Source organism: Lipotes vexillifer, unplaced genomic scaffold (genome assembly GCF_000442215.2).
Source record: "Lipotes vexillifer unplaced genomic scaffold, Lipotes_vexillifer_v1.1 scaffold1179, whole genome shotgun sequence".
Lineage (NCBI taxonomy): Eukaryota > Metazoa > Chordata > Mammalia > Artiodactyla > Lipotidae > Lipotes > Lipotes vexillifer.
This window is the reverse complement of record NW_006783890.1, coordinates 170,864-189,007: the sequence shown is the minus strand read 5'-3', so window position 1 is coordinate 189,007 and position 18,144 is coordinate 170,864. Positions and strand designations below refer to the sequence as shown.

Here is an 18,144-nt window from a genome sequence, read left to right as displayed (position 1 = left end):
CACACACCACGTCTTCTTTATCCATTCATCTGCTGATGCACTTTTAGGTTGTTTCCATGTCTTGGATATTGTGAACAGTGCTGCTATGAGCATAGGAGTGCATGTATCTTTTTGAATTATACTTTTGACTGGATGTATGCCCAGGAGTGGGATTTCTGGATCATATGGTAATTTTATTGTTAGTTTTCTGAGGAACCTCCATACTGTTTTCCACAGTGGCTGCACCAACTACATTCCCATAAGATGTCTTAATTTTTAAGACCAGTGATCCAAGGTAATGACGAGGCGACAAGCACTCCCACAAAAATGGAGATGTATTTTTAGAAGTAGCATGGAATTTTGCTCTTTAAAATTGGTAGGTGAAAGCTACTCAGTAAGCATGTTGCCCGCATGACTCACCAGTTTTCTGTCTTCCTCTAAGAGGTACGCTCTCGTGCTGCTCGTAAACACTGGAGACGCTGACTAAATACTCTGTGCCAGGCAGGAGATCTGAAGAGGCAAGTTGGAATTATTTTTAAAATGTGCTTGAAAGAATGAAAAACCAAAGCACCCTTAGGACTATTTCAACGGATAAAATATCCAAGAGTCCTGTCCTAGAGCCTACTTACACCTAAGTGACTGTTGCTGCCTGGAGAGGGGCTGTCAGTAGGTGATGAGGAAGGGTCACCTTGCCCTGTAGCATCTCTAAGCCCTGCCCCCAGCTCCACCTGTGTGGGTATGACTCAGCTGCATCCGAAATAAGATGGAGTTGCTGTAGCACAGTAGTATTTCTATCATTCACTTAACGGCATGTCTGTTGAGGGCATGTGATAATGACTGTGGCACTGTGAATATCATTTACCTCTCACAATCACCCTAGCAGGTAGTTTGCTACCTTTTTTTTTTCTTTTTCAGTTTGCTACTTTTTAAAGCTGCTTTATTGCCAAACAATAAACTGAAAATATTTAAAGTGTCTAATTTGACAGATTTTGACAAATGTATACACTTGTGAAACCATCACCACATTCAAGATAATGAACATATCTATTACCTCCAAAAGTTTGGTTTACAATTATCCCCAGTTCCTAATGACAAAACTAAGGCACAGAGAAGTTATTTTTTCGATATATTTGCCCAAGATCACACAGGAGTAGAGCCCTAAGCCAAGACCAGTGGTCTTAACAATTAACCCTTCCTGAAAAAGGGTCATACTCATCGGGAGTGATGGGTTCTGTCCTATTAAGGTAAGAACAGAATACTTAAGAGTTGAATATATATTCCTGGGTCTCCTCTTCTCTCATTCTGAGGTACCAGAAAAGGTACAGAGTAAAGTTTCTAACCATTGAACTCCTACTCAAAAGACCCCCATTCCCCTCTACACCACCTCCCCTTCTGCAGGGGCCCCTGAAGCACCAGACTAGGAGATGGGATGCTTGAACTCCCCTTTCCTCCTTCCTGCTTGGCCAGGGGCAATTTACTTAGCCACTGGAGACCTCAGTTGCTTCATCTGTAAAACAAGATAATAATGGCTTCTCTGGGGGGAAATGACTACCTTGAGATCTAGAATAGAATCTAGAATAAGATCTTAGAGCATATGAATAACATGTGACAGGTCTATGGCTAAGGTGGGGCAGACAGAGGTCCTGAAGCAGAGCCTTGTGTATTGGGTAATGCTGTAACTACTGATTCCAGAATGCCCCAGAACAGAATCACAGCCCCACTGATAGGCAGACATGAGGATTTCTCGCCCTCAGCCACAGAATTAGAAACCAAGACTGTGGTCGTGCTGAGCTGCCTTTCTTTGTATTTCACTCTCTAAAATATGTTTGAAAGGTAGAGGATGTTTTCAGACCATCATTTGGTAAATGTACCTAAATGTGAGCTGTTTTTCCCTTATGCAGAAGCTTTTGCTTTTTGTTCTTCTATGTGTATTTTACTATCACAGTGAAAATAATGAGAAGCAACATGTGAAAGAGCACCACGTTGCAGCCTCCTTTTATTTTCTTTAATAAAAAAATATCAATTTCAAAGGGTAGAAACTAGAAACAATTTCCATAAATTGTTGTTGTGTATTTTAGTTTCAGTTATTTTCTAAGTCCTCAGCCTTCAGAGAAATCCTACAAACAGATTCTTTTTGAAGTACAAATTACACTTCTGGCTCTTTCTTCAAATTAGAATCCGGACGTACCCTGAGTGACCAGTCACTGTTTCTAAGTTTTCAAATGCCAAATAGATTACCTGCTGACACTTAAATGTGAATAAGACAGATACCGTGACACTAGTTTCAATCCTCATTTTTTGTCTCGTTAAACACTAAGATTTAGTCATATAATTTCTCTGGGCCCACATTTATTTTTATGTGCTTATTTGGGAGCAGAACTTGTTTGAAGTCTTTGAACTTCACTGTTGGTGCTTTTCCACTCTGATTTTTAAAAAGTTGTACATATCAAAGATATATTAAAATAACAACAAACATGACATCTTTCAAAATTTATAGAGCTGCACGTTAGATTTGGAGTCTAGCCTGTAGTTCTGTTGTAGCTGTCTTAATCTTTCTTGCTCCTACCTGAGGACACAGAATCTCTTCCTTATGTGCTAGCTTAGTATTTATTGAACAAATATACTTGACCGCTTACTTGTTAAGAACACTGCATTGTCTGAAGGAGAAACTGACAATTCTGCAACATCCTCCTCATTTTTCACAGGTGAGTAGCGCACCAGTAAGTTGGTCAATTCAATGGATGGAGGTGGGGCCCAGGTGACACGCATCGTGTCGGGACCAACATTGGTAAATCTCAGGTCAGTGGGAGGAGGGACAGCTGGTTTCAAATAAGAAGGAAGACTAAGTTAATGTCACTTAAAAATTAAAGCTAACAAGAATAGCTGGAAAGGTAAAACCAGTATTTCATGCATAAAGGAAACGAGTCATCATCATGCAAATAGTCTAATCTAAATCATAGTGAACTACTGTTAAAAATAAAACACTACACCCAGTACTGTTAGGCCCCTTTAACCTTTCTGCCATCAGTATATTTTAAAGGGTCAATTTAATTCACTTTCAAATACATAAAATCCATGTACATGATTAATACCACTGATGATTATTTAATCCCAGGCTGAAGAGGCTTAGGTTGCTACACAGCAAAGAGAAACATAGCAATACTTTCCAAAGGTACACATGCACACAGACAAAAACACAAGAGGGTCTTAAATTTCCCCCTGACACGAGTGACTACAGCTACTGCCATAGCTACAATTCCATTCAGTGAATTCTACTTACAAGTGAAAGGGGTTCATGCAAATTGGTTCTCAGCATGTTTCTTACCATGCAGGGCAGAGAACCTTTATAATGTTGCATGCTGGTCCCCAGACTGTGGTTAAAGAGGAGTTTCTTTACCTCATCATGGCAATGAAATCTAGAATGTTCCAAAGTCTCTTTTTCTCCTACCGCAAAAAAAACCTCCTTCCACTCTACCCTAAATTTCAATCGTTTTTTAGACAGTCACAAAGAAGGAACATGGTAGAGCTTATCAGATAATAGAAAGAAGGGTCTAATGTTACATTTTGGAAGTACATTTCTTCTTATTAACTGGTGCTCATGATACAATTTGGTATTAATGTTACATTTTTAAAAAATAATTCTAGGTCGGCAAATTCAATTAACTTTGTCCATTTTGTATTTGATAGATCAGATATCTATCTCTGGCTTTACACATCTTCACGGTTTAAATGAAAATGTACTTAAGACTATTGTATATATCTTCATCCAATCAGTTTGGCATATGCATTCCACTCCTTACCAATCAATCCACCCTCTCTTACTCTTTGGCAAATAGCTGGCTTTTCCCTTGAAACATCCACATTTAACCAGAGTGACTGGTGGCAGCATGCAACACCATCCGTGTCTCAAAAACAGAAGTTTTCAAAATTCACCGGTTTGTTGTGTCAGTGTAGTAGGGGCACTCTCTCCGCCATTAATGAGAGTGATAACGCTGATGTCATAGTCAATGCCAGGCTCCAGCCCTGTAACTGTGTAGTATCCTACTGAGGAGTCCACAAAATCTTCAAAAATAGGGATACCTTCTCCTGCCGCAACTACTGTGATGCGGTACCCAATAATGGTGGAAGAGTTTAGCGGGGTCCACCTCAGGCCGATGCTTGAATCGGTTATATCAACAAAGCTTAGGTCAGTGAGTTGGGGCACCTCTATTGAGTTACAAAGCAAAGGAGGGCAAAGGAAAACAGAGGCAAAAAAGAGGAAAAAATAAAGCAGTGTACATCAGGTTACTAGTGGTAAAACTGATAGTGTTAAAGCAATGATGGTAATATGCAATCTGCTCCAAATTATCTGAAAAGACTTTTTAAGCACCATGAATAGTTTCCCTGGGAGAATAAAACAGGTTACAATATTACTTCAGGGATTTTTGTTCGTTTTTTGAAAATCCCGCAAACAGTAAAATTTAAATCTCTCAGGTTCTAAAAATTATAGTCCTGTTTAGGATGTCGAAACTATTCTTAGAACCTAGACATAATACCTGTAGTAAGTATCAGCAAAGTTTAAAAAAAATCCAAAACTATTTTAGTAGGAAAATAAAACTTCCATGAAGAGGGTTAAAAAAAATTGATTGATGAGTTTTTCTTTTTTTTCCCAATAGAAAAGCTCATGACAACATCACGATCATAATGCTAATGCATTATGAATATATGGTATAAAATGTGCCACTCCAAAGCACATTCAGGGGAAAGACAGATAGGCCTGAGTCCAAGGCTACTGTTAATAGTTTATTCATTTCATAATCAAAATTATTTAAGTAGCATTAGTAAAAGCATTCCACCAAATAATGCAAAGAACACAATCTGTCCAATGCTTTCATCTGTCACGATTCAATTTTGGACAAACAACAAACCTATCCCTAAATAGGTCTTTTCAATGTTGTCATTCAATCCACAAGAAAGAACACCCTAAAGGTGTGGCCTTTCTTTTTTCAATTTTAAAAAAAGAATTTGAAACGGCACAATGAAGAAATGAATGTGTCAACCAAGAACTATTTCAGTGCTCACATATGGAGACTGTAAGATCAGGCACAAATGTACGGATGGGATGCATTTACCATATTACTTTTCGCCTGTCAGTACTGATTACAGACACATGACATCATTTTAGTAATAGTTCCACGTGAGCGGACAGTACAGAGTTAATGCCATGGTTGCCACTCCATTGCATACCCATCGAGACAAAGAGCATCCCAGTGAAGCACAGACAGTCAAGCAGTGTTAACAGCAAGCATTTGTCCAAATAGTTGCTTTGACTTCATGGTTCTAGAGAGTGCGGTTCGGAGGTCAGAATTAAATCCCAAACATATTTGACACATTCAACCATCTGGGGATTAAGATGTTAATCCCCACTCTTACTGGAACTGCCACTCTGAGGATAATAGCTTATTTTTCCATTACCTGGCATGATGGTATCAGAGATAGGGACACTTTCCTTGTCATCTTTGACTGTGTAAACACTGACATTGTACTCCAGGCCAGGACTCAGGTTTTCAAAAGTGCAGGAACTCTGATCGGCATGGACCACTTCTTCCAAAGAATATCCCTGTTGGCCATTTGTAGGGGTGGTGGTAATTCTATAGCCAGTAATGTCTGGAGAAAACAGAAAGGAGGAAGTTACTGCCCAGAACATTTGTGACCCAGAGCCTATTAAACTCAACTCCAACGATGTACCCTCGAAAGGGAATGGGGAGAGGACTCAGCATTTATGTATTGAAGACTCTACCTATTGTCATTTGGGGCTTACAACAGCCCTTTGAGGGAGGTATTAATATCCTCAGTTTAAGAAAATCTTGGAAAGGGGAAATGATTACCAAAAGCTTTTCTGTCTCTAAATTCCATGGTCCTTCTACCACTCTACCCTGTTTTTCTTAATGGATCATTTGCAGGACAGCTGAAGACTATTCTATTTTACCTGCTGGGATGGAATGGCTCTCACCCTTAGGCACATTCCCCAAAGTGGGCTCTCCTAATTTACAAGGTCTAAACCTATGGGATTTACAGGAAGGGAATAGGAAAGGAGAAAAAGTAAAAAGCAAAAGCGGCTCTACTTATCCTAGAAAAAGTATATTAACTGCTGAAGACTTCAGGAATCATAGAAGTGGGACAGTGAGAGGGTTGAGGGGAGGAGAGAGACATTCAAATTAAAATAGTGATGAACTGAGATCCATGGGGAAAGACTAAAAGTAAAGCGAGGAAGTATATTTAAGTTAAACTTACTAAAGGGAGAGAAAATGATGGCACATTTTATAATTAGTAATAGGGTGACCACTAAAGTGGTATATACAAGGAAATCCAAGTGGATGGGAAATCAATGTTTGGGTCATTACACTGGCTAGTGACCATTCAGATGGACAGGCTAAGCCATCCATTAAGACTAAATACTAATGATCTAGCTTCTGACAGGCATGAAACTTGCCAACCTAAAAGTTTCAAAATTTAGAGTAATTCAGCTGGAAATAGTGTAGTTTTGGCTTAAATGATGTTTCCACAGATAATGAAAACTTCACTAAAGTCACTTTACTTCAGAGGGGAATTAAAAAGGATATTTTAAGCTAGCTTTATTGCGTGTGACTGCACATATTGATCTGATTTATAAATAATTGCCTTAGCTGTGTGCCCAAGCAAAGGGAAGAACTGTTTAAAAGATTAGAGTACAAATAGGAAGAGTGAAATAATAAACTAAATATAGCCATTAATGAAAAAGTATAGGAGTTACAGATACCATCAACATTAGTTGGCATTTCTGGTTTTGTTTAATTTTGAATTTTGTTTAATTTAGAATTTCCTCAATAATGAGTATCCTGATATCTCAATAGTGATTCCCCCAATATACCCAATATTAAATATTTTAGTTTACATTTCTCATTGAAAGAGACTTTCACATGGACTTGGCAAAGGTCAGGAATGTCTAAAATTTCGCTTTCCATTGCCCTGGTACATCATGATACTTGAATATTGCCATAGGTATCTTTACACATTTTAGGATACTGTAAATAATTTTTTTTTAATATATGTGAACGAGTTTAAACAGAAGCTTTTTTTTTTTTTTTTTTTTTTGTGGTACGCAGGTCTCTCACTGTTGTGGCCTCTCCCGTTGTGGAGCACAGGCTCTGGACGCGCAGGCTCAGCAGCCATGGCTCACGGGCCCAGCCGCTCCACGGCATGTGGGACCTTCTTGGACTGGGGCACGAACCCGTGTCCCCTGCATCGGCAGGCAGACTCTCAACCACTGCGCCACCAGGGAAGCCCTAGACAGAAGCTTTATGTAAAGCTTTAAAAACAGTCATGGAATGCCAGTTAGCCAAATTTCTCATTATCGAGTATAAGTGAAACAAACGAACAAATAAAAATCCAAATACTTGAAGTCTGGTGTAAGAGTGAGTCTGAGCACTTAAGTTATAATCCCAGTTCTGTAACATTTAAAATTTGTGACTATGGGTAAGTCGATTTTTTTCTGAGTCTCAGTTTTTTCACTCTATAAAATGGAGGTCATTTCTACCCTGAGATTTTTGTGGTGCAACTCATGTAAAATATTTGTGAAATATCTAAGTTTATTGAGTAATATACTTAGAATCTATGATAACCCACAAATGGAAAATTAGGAAGTCTAACTTCAGCCATTTGTTTGGCGGTTTGGAATGCCACTGAGCAGAAAGGACTGACTGCTCAGAATGCTTTTCCTCAGCCCTCATGATTCCCTATAGCTCAATAAGGGTCTACCTTGCTCTCTTTCCTGTAATTTAAATAAACATGCAGTAAAAGACCCTATATGTCACTCTATGATGTACGCCTGTACTTTTTTATGGAGAGCCAGGTACTTATAATTTTGACCCTTTCTCTGAAGGGAACACAGTTTCTAAACTTTGTCTTGGGAAGGCAGTGCATATACTTGCCCTATGATACATCCCAGGCTTACCTGGGGTGGCACTCCTCTCCCAGGAGACAGTAAGCACACCAGTGTCGGGGTTTGTTTCCAGGTGCAAGTTCTTTGGTGGAGACAGTGCTATGCAGAAAAAAATTTTTTAATTAAAAGTTAAAGCTAGCACAAAGCACTTGAGCTGTGGAATACCTCTCTCTCTCTCTTTTCCTCCCTCCCTTCCTTCCTTCCTTCCACAATCAGTAAAAATAAAGAAGTTATTTATTTATTTATTTATGTCCATGTTGGACAGCAATTCTCTGAGAGAATTTTTTTTTTTTACAATTTTTAATTTTGCAACACTACTGAAATTTTTTTCTGTCTTGCCAGTTCATAAACTTTTTTTTTTTTTTTTTTTTTTTTGCGGTACGCAGGCCTGTCACTGTTGTGGCCTCTCCCGTTGTGGAGCACAGGCTCCAGACGCGCAGGCTCAGCAGCCATGGCTCACGGGCCCAGCCTCTCTGCGGCATGTGGGATCTTCCCGGACTGGGGCACAAACCCGTGTCCCCTGCATCAGCAGGCGGACTCTCAACCACTGCACCACCAGGGAAGCCCCATAAACATTTTTGACATGGAAAGAACACTTCCGATGCCATAGACTATATGACATGAATTGAACTTGCTACTCCAAACTTAGAAATAGCTAATAATATAAGTAGGGATGAAATCTTTCCCTTGTGTCATTATCATAAGTAAAAAGTGATATTGCTATCAGCTACTTTAAAAAAGTGGAAAAATTTAAAAAACGAAAAGAGGCAAAGAACTCCTCTTACGTGTCACCACTTTCTTCACAATTGGTGTATCTCTCTCTTGCCCATCTTTCAGGACTGAGATGGTGTAAATGTATTCCATGCCTGGAGTCAGGCCAGACACAACGATGCTTCCCGAGTCTGAGGTCACTTCTCGTGGTGCTTCCCCTCCCTGGCTTGGTCGTACACCCAGCTAGGAAAAAGAAAGCAAAATAAACACCAAGGACAAATATTTCCAGAGCTGGGTTACTGCTGAGAGATTGTGGTTATGCTTTGCATAATGTGGACTCCTCAAGAACTGCACTCTACTTTTACTTGGGAATGAGTTGGGACATTACTTTAGCTCTATTAAATAATGTAGCTGGAAATTCCCTGGAACTGGGTGGCGGGGGAGGGTGCCACTTAGAGGAAGTGTCTTCCAAAACTAAGTTAAGGTAGCTTGTAATGGAAGGTTCCAGAGAAACATCATTACATACTGTTTTGCTTAATAATCTCCTGGTACAAACCAGAAGTACACAAGGGCTTTGGGCCACATGCCTGTTCATTTCTCATTTTCTTTTTGCTGGAAGAAATCCTCTAGTTCTCTCTTTAATGAGTTATTAGCATTCAACTTCAATGTACCAGTCCCTGTAACGCTTTGTACTTCAAAAACGCTCCTTTTAAAGAAGGACAGCTTCAACTGCAGGCTGATATGTTACAAAAGAAGAATTAAGATGAATGTGCCCTTAATTTTCAATCTTTTTAGTATTTTATTTGAAAAGCCTAGGTAATATCGTGTCATCAGTGTTCAGCTCTAGAGAATCCTTAGTACTTTATAAGGATCCTGAAAGTCAAAATGACACTATAAGGGAAATTTAAAAGGTATACTGACAATCTTCAAAAAGGGTTTCTTTATATTTAAGTAGCATAATCATCAATATGCCATTTGCGTATTTCGAAAAAGAAATGATCTTTGGTATTTTTTTTAAACAAACAACCATGGGGATTTAGTCTTGATTTTCAATTATAATAAATATTTCTCTCTCCACACTCTAAATGCCAAAAAAAAAGGAATTCTTTTAAACACATTCATTTGTATTCATCACTTCCCTAATACCATTACTTTAAAGAACAGGTATCCAGATATCTATAGGGAAGACCTTAATCTTAATGTCTATTAAGAGATTCACCTAAGGGGCTTTGAACAAGTTGAGATGAAACTGATTGGATAAAAATGTGATTTTTGAGTGACTCTGAGTTTAACTGGTCTCCTTAAATTGGTTTTTGTGAACTTGCTGATACCTATTTAGAACAACACAACAAGAGCAGTTTTCCTATATATTTTTAAATCTAACTCCCTGGGAGAAAGGACAGAGAAAACAAGATAACAACTAACAGTTCCATACTAATGTTTTCCTCTTTGCAAAGCACTTTCACTGCCTCAGTCCATCTTTCCAGCAATTCAGGGAGGCAGAAGTATTGTGATGCCCTAACAAAGTGGTCAGAGAGGTATGAACAGAAACAGGATGAAACCCAAGTCTCCTGACTCCTGAGCATCCTGTTTCAACTACATCCAGAAACACGAGGGCAACCCAGGGCTGGATTACAAGGGATTAGGAACATCTGCAATTTACCTTAAAACCAATCCTTGGAGCAGGCGTCCATGTAATCACAATGGTGGTTTCAGTCACTTCTATGTGGTAAGGTGGGATGGAGCCAAGGGGCTGCACTGTGAAATGGAATCAAAGCATGTGTTCAAGCCTTAGAATCACAGAGAATGCAGATAACAAAAAAATTCTTTTTTAATCTTTTGGCCACACCTTGGGGCATGTGGGATCTTAGTTCCCCAACCAGGGATCGAACCCGCAACCCCTGCAGTGGAAGTGTGCAGTCTTAACCACTGGACCACCAGGGAAATCCCGATAACAAATATTTTTATTGAGAACCTCAGTTTTAGTCAGCTAATGGATCCAGAATGTGACATATGTGAAAATTTGGAGTAGGTCAATGCCTCTCAACCTTTCATGTGCCTCACAAATCATCTGAGACCTGGCTAAAATGCAGGTTCTGATTCTGTAGGTCCACATGGGGCTAGGTAGTTTGCATTTCTGTTACACCAGTGTTGTCAGTCTGGGAATCACATTTAAGTAACAAGGAGCTGGATGACCACAGAGGACCCTTTCAACTCCTTGGATTCTGAAATTTGTGTCTTTTCATCATGTCTGGGATTTGAGTTTGATGACAATAACTTTCCCTATATCATCAGTATAGAATCCCATATAAAAAGTAAAACTGGTCACCACAAACTGATTATCACTCCGCTTCTTAACCATTATTTTGAGAACAATGGTTAAATTATAGATGATTGCCTAAAAATAGCTATATGCTGAATCACTCCATAATGATGGCCAATTATTTTTGGTTGCAGAAAGAGATGCCATGTGAAAGGTAAATGAAATCTGCCACCATGGATGCACTTATAAATTCTAAAGATACTTTCCTTAAATATGTGATTATTCACTCAGAATAATCACACTGCAGAAATTTAGTATTCTTCCACTGGAATTAGGAATTATAATAAAAGTTTATTTCGAATCTCCTAGCATCCTGACATCACTGCTATTTCTTAGTGAAAATAATACTTTAAAAGAAACAAGAGGGACTTCCCTGGTGGTGCAGTAGTTAAGAATCCGCCTGCCAATGCAGGGCACAGGGGTTGGAGCCCTGGTCTGGGAAGATCCCACATGCCGCAGAGCAACTAAGCCTGTGTGCCACAACTACTGAGCCCGTGCGCCTAGAGCCTGTGCTCTGCAGCAAGAGAAGCCACCACAATGAGAAGCCCACACACCGCAACGAAGAGTAGCCCCTGCTCGTTGTGACTAGAGAAAGCCCACATGCAGCAATGAAGACCCAACGCAGCCAAAAATAAATAAATTAATTAATTAATTAAAAAAATTTTTTTTTTAATTTTAATTAAAACAAAATACAAGAAAAAGAGAAAGAAAAAGCATACGTGTACATAAAGCTGAAATAGATATTTTCAACAATCTTACAAATCTTTTCATAAATTTAGAATCTCTAAAATATAATTGGCAGAAGAACTAAATCTTGTAATAAGCATTTCAATAACTGGCTGCTATGGGAAAGGTGAGGTCTCAGATGACAAGACATTTGTGTCTGGTGAGTCAAATTCAGGGCTTTCAAGTGGGTGGATGGCCTTGGTCACATGTTTAGTGCCTTCATAATTCCTTCCTCTTTACGTCTCAACTAAATTTTTGTGCCCACCGGGGACAAAACACTAGTAAACGCATTTATACTGAATTGTGAATGGCTGGTGAGACAAAGACTTAACCTCCAGACTTAGACAAATGAACATTAAGAGTCTTTAAGCCTACTCTGAGAAAGAGAAAAACAAATATCGTATATTAACACATATATGTGGAATCTAGAAAAATGGTACAGATGACCCGGTTTGCACAGCAGAAATAGAGACACAGACACAGAGAACAAACATGTGGACACCAAGCGGGGAAAGAAGGGGGTGGATGAACTGGGAGATTGGGATTGACATGTACATGCTAATATGTATAAAATAGATAACTAATGAGAACCTGCTGTACAGCACAGAGAACTCTACTGCACTTCACTGTAAAGTAGAAACTAACACAACATTGTAAAACAACTATACCCTAATAAAAATAAATAAATAAAACATTTTTTAAAAAAGTCTTTAAGTAGTACTCCATTACTACTCAGCTCCAGTCATGGGAAAATTCAGGCCCAGCACTGTAATTCTTCCAGTGTTTTCCAATCTGGATTTTAATGTGCAATTTTTTTTTAAGTATTTTTATTTTTATTTATTTATTTATTATTTTTTTTTTTTTTGCGATATGTGGGCCTCTCACTGTCGTGGCCTTTCCCGTTGCCGGACGCGCAAGCTCAGCGGCCACGGCTCACAGGCCCAGCCGCTACGCGGCATGTGGGATCCTCCCAGACCGGGGCACGAACCCGTATCCCCTGCATCGGCAGGCGGACTCCCAACCACTGCGCCACCAGGGAGGCCCCCAAAAAGTATTTTTAAAATACTGCTGTCTGAAAAAATAAAATACATGTGGGCATACTTTGTAATGGCTGCTTTACTGTCTGAACTGAAGTTCTACTGGTTTGGAGAGATGTTTCATGAGTGTGTTATTGTTTGGATGGTATTCTCAGTGGAATTAGGATGGGTGACCTGTGATGCCTTCCCAGAGTCTCTGAAATCATACACCACTTGGCTGCCACTGACTTTGCCAAAATGCCATGACCAGCCCTGGGTGACCATGTTAATGCCCACAAGAAACAATTCAGAGAGGAGTCTGCTTCTTTCACTGAACATCTGTGAAAGCCACAATTTTTTCACAAAAACAGTCTCCTCAACAGTCTTAAGCTTTAAGATTGGGTGTTTTCTATTGCTTGAGCCAGCCAGCTAGAACTTTCTCAAGTTTAAGATGATGCTCTCTGCCTGGGAAGACCATTACAGGAAACTCTCCAAACCACAAACCCACAAACTGATGGCAAACAAAGAATGTGACTGTAAGTATGAGCTATGGATTCTGGCAGGTCTTGTTAGGTGAAGGACAGCCTGGATGTTAAAAAAGTAAAATTTGCCCTATTTATAAAGGAGTAAGCTGATTTTCCCCAGAAACAGCTCCTCCACCCCCTGCCATGTGCTTTTAACACAAGTTATAAAACCCAGAAAGGTTATTCCCAGAATTCAGCTTGTTAACGGTAAAAAGCTACAGAAACTTAAAGCAATTTCAAAAATATGCAAGCCCTGCTGATGTTCACAGCCTCAGAGAGTACTTGAAGTTCAAATGAAGTCGTAGAACTCACTGCTTACAGAGGTTTATTTAAATCTAAGCTTGGTCGAGCTATTTTCTCAATCATCTATTCAACAAATATTTTTTGAGGGAGGGAGAGGGATGCACTGGGAGTTTGGGGCTGGTAGATGCAAACTACGACATTTAGAATGGATGAACAACAAGGTCCTAATGTATAACACAGGGAACTTTATTCACTATCCTGTGATAAACCACATGGAAAAAAAAATTTTTTTAAGTATACAATGTGCAAGTCATGACATTGACCTTTATCTAATCAAAGTAGTTCTATCAGTTAACTCAAACAAAATTATATTTATCAATAAATGTATTGTGCAGACAATAACATGTCCAATATATCAAAGTCTCCAGAAGTACTTGAAATAGTCAATATTGCCCCACCCACTCCATTTAATTATTTTTAGTATCATTAAAAATGCTTTTTCTTAGAGAGATGCAAATCAAACCTACAGTGAGGTACTACCTCACACCAGTCAGAATGGCCATCATTAAAAAGTTTACAAATGATAAATGCTGGAGAGAGTGTGAAGAAAAGGGAACCCTCTTACACTGTTGGTGGGAATGTAAATTGGTGCAGTCACTATGGAGAACAGTATGGAGGTTCCTCAAAAAACTAAAAATAGAGTTGCCATATGATTCAGCAATCCCACTCCTGGGCGTATACCCAGACAAAACTATAACTCTAAAAGATACATGCACCCCTATGTTCATAGCAACACTATTTACAACAGCCAAGACATGGAAACAACTTAAATGTCAATAGACAGATGAATGGATAAAGAAGTTGTGGTATATATACACAATGGAATACTACTCAGCCATAAAAAAGAGTGAAATAATGCCATTTGCAGCAGCATGGATGGACCTAAAGATTATCATACTAAGTGAAGTAAGTCAGAAAGAGAAAGACAAATACCACATAATATCACTTATATGTGGAATCTAAAATATGACACAAATGAACATATCTATGAAACAAAAATAGACTTACAAATATAGAGAACAAACTTGTGGTTGCCAAGGGGGAGGGGAGGGAAGGGAGGGAAGAACTGGGAGTCTGGGATTAGCGGATGCAAACTAGCATATATTGGATGGATAAACAACAAGTTCCTACTGTATAGCTCAGGGAACTATACTCAATATCCTGTGATAAACCATAATGGAAAAGAATATGAAAAAGAATATATATATATGTATGACTGAATCACTTTGCTGTACAGCAGAAACGAACACAACATTGTAATTCAACTATAGTTCAATAAAATAATAAATAAATAAAATGCTTTTTCTTTTATAGGCACTCTATCCAACAAAAGAAACTACGTAAAATATGTCTCATTAAAAAGTTAATAAGTAAAATAGATAATATACAGAAGTATACATGGTCAGTAAAAGACTAAATGCTGAAATTTCCATTCTAATGAAAAGAAGGTCATCTATGAGAAACAGACATTTACAAGAAATGCAAAGATATTGATTTCATGTTAATCGATTTTAGAGTATCTTAGTAACATGTAACATAAAAAAGCAAAATGTAAAGGTTAACTTAGAGATAAGAACAGATTTTACTTGCCTATGATTAGCAGTTACTTAAGAAAAAGGCTTTAGTAGCCAAACTTCATACACGAAATTTAAATGGAAATAAATTTTTAGTAAATTATGAATTCTTACAGGGATAATTTTATAGAGGATTTTCTTTGTGAAATAAATTCCATAGTAATGTAAAACCTAAACTTATATTCACTTTTTGAATGCTTTTTAACGTCTACTTTTCAAATTAGTCAAAGAGTAAGATTTGTGGAAAGCTTTTAGGAAATTGCAAGCTAGTTCATAGTTGCAATATATGCTGAAAAAGTATTAAGTTAGGTCCTTCTGGAATTCAAAGTGAGTTAAAAATAAAAATTAATGCTTATCTAGAAATGATGGGTCTCATATTTCTTTGTAATGTAAATGAGTTGCATTTGATAGAAATCAGTTTATGAATACAGTCCTCTATAATAGTGATATAGATATGTAAGAGACTTAAGGCCACTTCCTGTAAAGTGTTGAGCAAAAAACAGACAGGACCAAACATTACTGTCAGTATTTTTCCTTCTGTGGAATTTCAAGAGTAATTAAAAAAAAAAAAAAAAGTTATTCTGTTCTGCAGAAGGTACTTTAATCTGCTGCAGTCAACACTTGTAAACAAATCATTTCCTTAGCTTCTTGTCCTGTTGGTTTCTATTCAACTGGTAGATGTTTTTGTTCCACATTTACTGCTATCATTCAATACCCAAAGTATTAGGATGTAGACATAGATGCTGATTTTTTTTCTTGCCTTAACTAGTATTTGGTAAATTCATTTAATACAGTAGCCTTCAATTTTCAAATAACTGGGTGTTTTAAACAATGTTACTCAAAGTGCTGGTCCCAGGGAAAATAAGGATCTTGGCAACATATGTCAGGAAATGCACTGCTTCCTTCATTAAGAAAACCTTGCTTCAAAAAAGTATCAACTGAGCTAAACGGTGTGCTCCATCATCTACATTCTGGCATAAGCTCCTTATTCCATGCAACAAACAGTTCACAGACCAGCAATGGGTTCATGGGTCACACTTTGAGTAGTACTGCTTTAAATCTTTTTTTTAATTAAAAAAATTATTTAATCTTGTACAAAGTTTTTTAAGTTACCTTTTTTTTTTTTTTTTTTGGCTGTGCTGAGGGGCTTTCAGGATCCCCAGGGATTGAACCTGGGCCCTGGGCAGTGAAAGCGCAGAGTCCTAACCACTGGACAGCCAGCAAATTCCCTAAGTTAACTTTTTAAAAAAATGGATGAAGGAGAGAGAATGTAAATATAGATAAGAACCTATGATATCACTAAGAAAAGACATTTAACCTTTGACTTACGAGTGGTGAAGACTCCAGTGGCTCTGGGGCTCTGCTGGCTGCCTTTCACGGCCACGAGGGTTGCAGAGTACTCAGAGCCAGGCTGCAGATTCCTCAGTGGATACTGCGTGGACGAGGGACCCACGTTGTACTGCTTGGGCTGGCCTCCACGGGTCAGGCCCACAGTCAGTCGGTACCCGGCTATCCGGGCACGAGGTGGAGTCCAGGTCACTATGACGGTGGTGTCAGTTTCATTGATAAACTGGAGGTTGGTGGGAGCATCCAATTCTAGAAAAAAAGATGAAACACGTCGAGAAATATTTGCACCTCAAAATTATCATACTGAAATCCTAAAGCTTGTCCGAATTTTCTAAGTTCTTTCTTCTCCAGGTTGAAACTAAGATCAAAACCTTGGAAATATTTAGCCATGAAGAGATTGAGTGCTACAGAGAACTTTGCAAAACTCTGTGTCAGTCATGAGAGATTGCTCACTGTTTTTGCTTGACTTTGATCCTGTGGGAAGGCTAATTTTATAGCATGGCTTTCCCATCATCCTCAGAAATTACACTAACATACAGAGATGATATTTAAAAACAAAGACAAATACTTGTGAAGCCACAATTTGCTCTGCTCTGAGCCAAACAGGTTAAGAAAAAAGAGAAATAAGCCCACGAAAATAAGGGCAAGAGGAAAGCTCCACATGGAACAAAAGTGATATTCTCTGCATTTATTCAATGACTGGTCCTTTGCTGGAGTAATAAAAGTTATTTTCACATGATTCAGATTAGACAATAATTACAGCATATACTCAGAGCCTCAGATTTATAGTAAGACCCTGGTGAGTTTGCACTATCAGAAAGAACCATAGAAATTGCGAGTTTCCTTCTTGAGTGTATAACTGGCAGCCTCCCTACAATAATTTAAAACACTTTTCAGAGGGAGGAAATGTTTAAGAGGTAGTCAAGTATAATCACTGAAAACGTGGGCTTTGGAGTCAAAAAGACATAGGTCTGTGTGGTTCCAGCTCAATCATTTCCCAGCTTTGTGACTTTACAAGTTGCAGAATTTTTTATAAGCTTCACTTTCTTCATGTATCCCCTAGGGATAATAATAAGACCTTCCTCATTAACTCAAAACGAGGATTAAATATGAGGCTGAGGCTTGTAAAGAACTGAGCATATGACCTGGTGCCTAATACGCACTAAATGTTTTAGCAATTACTATTTGCAAATAATTCTACTATAGAAGGATAAAGATACTACATTTAAAGTTTGATCTAGGTATATTCAGTTACACAAAAATGTACTCAAATTTTCACTCCGTGTCTCCATTAGCAAGGAAAATTAGGTTAAGTTCTCCTTTCTTAGTGCCATTCCCCCGGTGCACGTATTTGGGAAATGGGTTACCATTTAGCCTCTATGGAGCTTGTCTAAGTTTTGTTTTCAAGTTTAATGTGCTCTGTGTCCAGTATACATTCCCTATCCCCTGAGTATTTTCCTATTTCTAACTGTGAACCTACAAGTGATGGCATGCTGCCCACCCAGCACAGGTTGGAAGTGAGGGTGGAGGGTCTGAGGTGGAGGTAAAGGACCCCAAACGTACTGGTCGTCTGTTGTGCCGTCAGAGGCTTGCTCTCCCTCCCGTGGTTCACGGCGAAGACTTTGAAGTGATAGGTGACCCCAGGGGACAGCCCAGTGACTTCTGCAAATGTGTTCCTGCT

General features: G+C 38.6%; 1 protein-coding gene across 1 annotated transcript in view; it reads right to left on the bottom strand.

The window, feature by feature from the left end:
* The window catches only part of FN1 (fibronectin 1), a 70,439-nt gene that overhangs the window by 23,958 nt on the left and 28,337 nt on the right, over positions 1–18,144 (bottom strand). The window contains 9 exon segments of the mRNA XM_007456408.1: positions 400–489; positions 2,616–2,798; positions 3,913–4,185; positions 5,434–5,625; positions 7,952–8,038; positions 8,725–8,893; positions 10,314–10,408; positions 16,446–16,712; positions 18,027–18,144. The exon segment at positions 18,027–18,144 is cut by the window's right edge and continues 9 nt beyond it. Coding sequence (XP_007456470.1) covers positions 400–489; positions 2,616–2,798; positions 3,913–4,185; positions 5,434–5,625; positions 7,952–8,038; positions 8,725–8,893; positions 10,314–10,408; positions 16,446–16,712; positions 18,027–18,144 — 1,474 coding nt within the window.